This window comes from Siphateles boraxobius, unplaced genomic scaffold, assembly GCF_051911475.1.
Source record: "Siphateles boraxobius isolate OS27281-9 unplaced genomic scaffold, OSU_SipBor_1 29, whole genome shotgun sequence".
NCBI lineage: Eukaryota > Metazoa > Chordata > Actinopteri > Cypriniformes > Leuciscidae > Siphateles > Siphateles boraxobius.
In genome coordinates, this window is record NW_027508908.1 from 460,197 (window position 1) to 466,196 (window position 6,000).

At 38.3% G+C, this 6,000-nt stretch overlaps 1 protein-coding gene across 1 annotated transcript in view; it reads right to left on the minus strand.

Annotated features, from left to right (window-relative positions):
• The window catches only part of LOC143753491 (uncharacterized), a 42,183-nt gene extending 39,677 nt beyond the window's left edge, over window positions 1-2,506 (minus strand). The window contains exon 1 of the mRNA XM_077245863.1: window positions 2,342-2,506. Coding sequence (XP_077101978.1) covers window positions 2,342-2,438 — 97 coding nt within the window. The 5' untranslated portion in view covers window positions 2,439-2,506. The remainder of the gene's footprint in view (window positions 1-2,341) is intronic.
• Window positions 2,507-6,000: the final 3,494 nt, after the last annotated feature.

Below are 6,000 nucleotides of genomic sequence, written 5' to 3' on the forward strand. Positions count from 1 at the left end.
CAAAACACAACAATGGTAACAATTAGCCTACATTTTATTGATTATTTATTAGTTACTAGAACTTTAGTGTAAGTGAACTTAACTAAGCATTTGTCGGTGCAACATACTACTATTTCACTTTACTTTGTTTTTAAAGGTAATTGGTTTTTTTTTTTTTTTTAAATCTAACTATTTAGATTTTACACTGTACAGTGACTGCACATTTTACAAGATAAGATACTTGTCAATGACGCTCAGGATCTGTTGCACATGAAATCCACCGCCATCATCCTGTCAGTCATCTCTCCTTACTCGTTACATGATAAGTAAAATATGACTCCTGCTGCACTGTGTGCATCCGTTGTCCAACTGAACTAAATAGTTTTTATTTCTATAAAAAAAATCAAAACAACAGTGCGCCACGGAGGCCAGGTAATGTAATCTGTGTACAGCCGAACACTGCGTAACGAAAACTACCGCAGCAAGCCTAATGCGACAGTTTGTCTTTGACAAACAAATGGTTAAATCTGTCATTCTAATGTTTTTGCTATTAAATCTGGCAAAATCTATACAAGGTTATTATCCTTCAGATTAACTTTGTAACAGCATTTCCCTCTATTAGACACTGTTAGGCCCCACTTATCGGCTACTACCAAAATCCAACTCACTTGTTTGTCAATAAACTGGATCCAAAATCTATATGACTTATTTGTAGATGGCGCCCTAAAGAAAAACGACATTATCCACATATAGAGTGAACATATTGTTCATATTGTTTTGATTGCAGTGGTTTTTGAATTATGCTTCTTGTTGCTATGCGGATTTATAGTGAACTATTATGTTGTGTAAATTTTAAGTCAATATGGGTAAGATTATAAAATAAAATAAAATACAAATAATTCCTTTTATTTATTTGTTGAGTAGCTTTAGAAGTGTAATAAACATGATAATATACTGTCGGGAGTGGAGGGATGTAGTAGTATCATCCTTAAAGGTAGGACTGCACAGATTACGAATACGGATGCCACGATTACGTAATCGTTCAAAACCGCGATTACAAAAGAAAGTCCACTCTGCGTGTGTGCGTTTAGAGCATAATTATGAGAGGCGAACCACGGCTACTTCAGAAAACCCAGCACTATATGACATACCAGGCAGTGACGCAAGTGTACGCTGAAATAAAAAGTCTTTCACCTCAGAAAAACGGACTTTAATGTCCTGTCAGCCGTTATACTGTGCTCGTAGCGCGCACTCTTCAATTGCACGCGCAAATGCGGCGGCGCGCGCTGTATATCGCTTCACTGTATAAAGTGCAAAAGAAAAAAACTACGTGCATGGAACGTCGTTACAATGCAAATAATTAAGTCACGAAATAAAAGTAAAATACCAATAAATCACATGTTAGCTTAGAAAGATTTTGCATGCAGGTTCATTCTATTCACCAGGAGCTTTTTCATTATCAGTTCTTGTTAGTATTGTGTATTTACCATGGTAACTGTCCTTTCAAAAATGCCACTTTATTTTCACTCTGTGTTATTTTTTATATTATTAAATGACTGTGGTGGCTCATATCAACATTGTATTAACAAAAACTAGTTTGGGACTGCTATTGAATTGCTTTAGCATAGTCCTAATGTTTTTCTATAGTCTTTACGATGAGTCATTCTTACAATTTATGTGTATGTTAAGTAGAAGGGAACAGTACTTGTGTGTGTTAACAATTTTTGTGTAAACATGTATTATATTATGCCTATATATATTCAATGTAAATTGTGATAATCGTAATTAATAATCGCAATTACAATTTCAAGGGAATAATCGGCAATTATGATTTTGTCATAATCGTGAAGCTCTACCTTAAGGCGATTTATTATTATTATTATTATTATTATTATTATGTGAAGTAACTGTAACTTCACATAATCACAAATTCATTGTGTTTATAAGCAAGCTATGGATCAAATTCATCACTATGTCTATTACAATGAAATGTTTCAGCTTGCAAAAAAAGGGCAGCTAGTCAATGAAGAAGAATGTGTTTGCTTGCAGAGTGTAGTTATGTTTCTTACACACACAAATAAATGAATGAATTATCAATTATCTAAAAAGACCTTTTTCTGCTGCACTTGCCTTCATGGTTTCAGTCAGCTAATTTAAAAAAAAACATATAGTTCCCCTGACAAATCCCATACTATTGTGGTCAACTGAACATCTGAAGTAACAACACCTTTCTAGGCTTTACGGGCATTCATAATTTGACACACTTGGATTTATTAGTCACGAACAACCATTAACAGAATTTACACTTTCATTTGAAACACATTTGAGTCTTTATAACTTAGGCTACAAATAGCCAACTTACACAGTACTCTATTCGTCTGTTTAAGGCTAGGCGAATGGCAGGTTTTCGTCTTGACATCTGGTACCTGTGTGGTCTGGTTGTTTTCATGCTGCTCCATCTTTATCGATCAAGTTTATTCCTCAGATAGCTTTCCATAAGTCAGTTTTGATTCACTCTATTCTCTAAACGAGATTCTACAACCGCAGCTGGTTTGCTTTAAAATAACAACAGCTTTAATGTAGCCATAGGCGCTTTAAAAACACTGCTTTGTGAAGATCCGAAACGTAACCGTTCTTTTGTTTCGAAACAGTGATTCGGAGTGCGAATCAAACTTCCCATGTCACGTGTTTTCAGAAACCAACGAGGCTTTGTTACGTCCATAGACATCATATAGGTCGACGCCCTATCGACCGCTACTGCCTTTGGCACGGACGAGAATTGGAGCCGCCATCTTAAACCGGTCATCCGCTCCGCTCAGTGTAATCTGACTGGCAGGTGAAATGAGCTGTCAGCGCATTTAATTAATCATATCTCACTGAATACTGAACTGATTTTCACGCGTTTTTTTTTTTTTTTTGCTGCAAAGGTCATTCATGTAGCTATGATACAGGACACATGGTTCGGCGTATTTTAATATCCATAGTAAGCTTAACAGTAATATAATATTCTGATATAAGATATAAAGTGACCAGACACATTATGTGTGATGAAGGATATAATGTATTTTATAAATCACACACTATAAATATAATAAAGAAGCAGAAACAGATAGTTGCAGTAAAGTAAGATATTTTAATAAGTTGAAGAAACAATTTATGATTTGTGACACGAACAGACACACAAACAAACACGAACAGACACACACACACACACACACACACACTCTCTCTCTCTCTCTCTCTCTCTCTCTCTCTCTCTCTCTCTCTCTCTCTCTCTCTCTCTCTCTCTCTCTCACACACACACACACGCACACACAGGGGCATCGCACCCGTGGGGGATGTGGGTTTTAACACCCACACTTTTCCCGGTGAGAGGGTTCCACACCCGCTCTTTTTCTGCAGTTTTTCCGCAGTTTTGCACAAACGCCTCCTCGATCCTCCGTTTCTCTGGCCGCTCTGTGTCTGTGTCTGCGCTCGCTGCGGCTCCTCCTCTCCCCCTCCCTCTCAAACATGACACCGGCGCTGAGTGTGACCGGCTGATGATTGGCTGTTCTGCCTTAAGTCCCGCCTCTCTTGGTGTGTTAGATTTTTCAGTCAGCTCGTGCTGAGAAGGCGGGAACTTATGGTTATGGTTATTTACTTTTCTCCCTTTTCCAGGTACTTTGAATGAGTGTTTATGCTGTCGAGGTTTTTAAATAAGCTTGATATGTGTTTGGGATTGGGAAGATGTTATGTTTATGTTTTGTTGACATGTCGAGTGTTTTCGGTATTCGTTTTTTAGACTAAACAGCACAATACTTTATTTAAGTAGGCATTCTGTTTGTGCTGTGTGATTTAAAGAAAAGTGCCCACTTTGCTCATGCGATCATTCAGCATGGTGATCTGGTGTTTTCTCCAAAATAAAAACTCAAGGGTTTATTTCTTGCAACTGAAGAAATTAGGACAAAGTATTGTAGGCTAATTTTCCTATTCTATAGCGTAATATAAAATTTACTTTTGAAATATTCATTTTCATTTATACAGTTATATAGGCTATATGGATTTTCCATCATAGGAATAATTATATAAATCATTATTATAATATTATAATAAATGTTTGGCATTCTAAAACACCAGTGATAATGTAATGTAGACTGAGACTCTATATCATAACTAAACATAAGTTTGAGCCCTCTTTAGGTACAAGTCAATGCTTTTTCTTTGTTCAATGTGCACAGTTCATGGTTCGAAGCCATAGACTGTAAAAAATATGGACAAAGCGTCTGTGACGTCACCCATAGACTTTCTGAAGAACGGTTTTGAAGCCGTTTATGGGGGGTATGGGCGGCGCCATCTTGGAAAATCTTGGGAAATCCTAACCCCGCCCACCTTCTGGCCAACCTATGAGTTTCGTGCCTGCTTGGGGCTGTACAAATCGCCACACAATTGAAAACAAGTCTCGATGAATTATCTTTCACAAGCAAGACTGAACATTTGTTTCTGGTTGATTTGGTCATGATATAAATAATAATAGTAACGTTCAGAGGAGAAAAGCCGGGAAATTTAAAAATACTACTGTTATTGTGTCACGAAATGTAGTTTTAATAGTTTTTCAGTCGACAATGTAGTTGTTTAAAGCTAAAATCTGTGGTTTATTTATAAAGATAGCGCCTATTTAAAAATTTGATCTGACGTTTTCAGAGTTGAGATCCAGGGATCAGCGCGCACTCAGCGCTCATGTACCCCGCCTGGAACAGCCTTACCTCGGCTAGTGCTTCTGACGTGTGCCGCTGGCTCTGATGTCTCTAGTCTAGTGGTTGAACATGAGATATAATTCGTCTTGTGTATATCTAACGGGCGATCTTTGGTCTCACAAAAAGAGACGGTTGTGACATTTTATTTTATAAAGCCTATGTAGGAATATTTTAAATGTTATGTTACATTTATTCATTTGGCAGACGCATTTACAGTGTTTCAAACGTCAGTTATAACCAAGTAAGTTACCTCGGACGCTATCTTATCTGAGGCGATTTAATGCTAACTGTTGCAGTGCCACTGCCCACAAACATTGACGCTAAATAGTGCTAACTACGTGAAATAGTAGTGGAATGTCACTTAACGTTACCGGAAAAAATGAAGCGAAGTCCTCCTACAGTGTCGGTTAGTGTAGTTTATAGCAGAGCAACGAATTTTATGTACGATATTTCAATACAAATGTTCAGAAAGGATACAGAGGTGGTATGATGTGTTGTGTCAGATCATGGCCGAGACATCAAATTTCAGGAATTCCACTAGGCGCAGCACGTTATCAGCTGTCAATCAAGCTGTCAATCAAAGTTAACCACGCCCTTATTGGTCATACATTTTATATCTAAATACGATCTAAACTAACGAGTTAGAAAAAAATTCACCCCCCTCACAGTTGTCAGGCACTCGGAACCTATCGAAAAATACAATAAAAGTCCATGGGACCAACCTGTAAAAACATGAATTTATGCTGTGAAAACGGACATTTTAACATGGGGGTCTATGGACATTTGCTCCCTTTTGGGACCTGCCCCTAGCGGATGTTCGATGTATTGCAGTTTTTCGCACTTCCGGGTTGGCTTCATTTTTCAGATTGGAATGTTGCCGCTTGGTCGAAGCCAGTTGAAGCTCTTAATTTTGAGCTCTGCACCAGATTGATACATTTAACCTTAAAATGTACAACATTTTCTTTCGGGGGAGCATGCCCCCCAACCCCCCTAGAGGGACAGAGGTCCACACAACATAGTTTTACAAAATCCAATGGGAAAGAACGATCATTTAGGAACTTTACCCCAGCATAATGTTAATGCCAAATTTAAATGTCCTTGGACAAGCTACATTTGTCCTGCCTAAGGAGGGGCCAACACAAGAGATTGTGCCCTATGAATTCTTAATCAGGGCCCTGAGCCCCTGACCACATTCATCCCCCGCACTTTTGAAAAGCTTGCTACGCCCCTGCACACACACACTCACACACAGAAGAACCCAGCCACCGAATCCACCGAACGCAGCCAC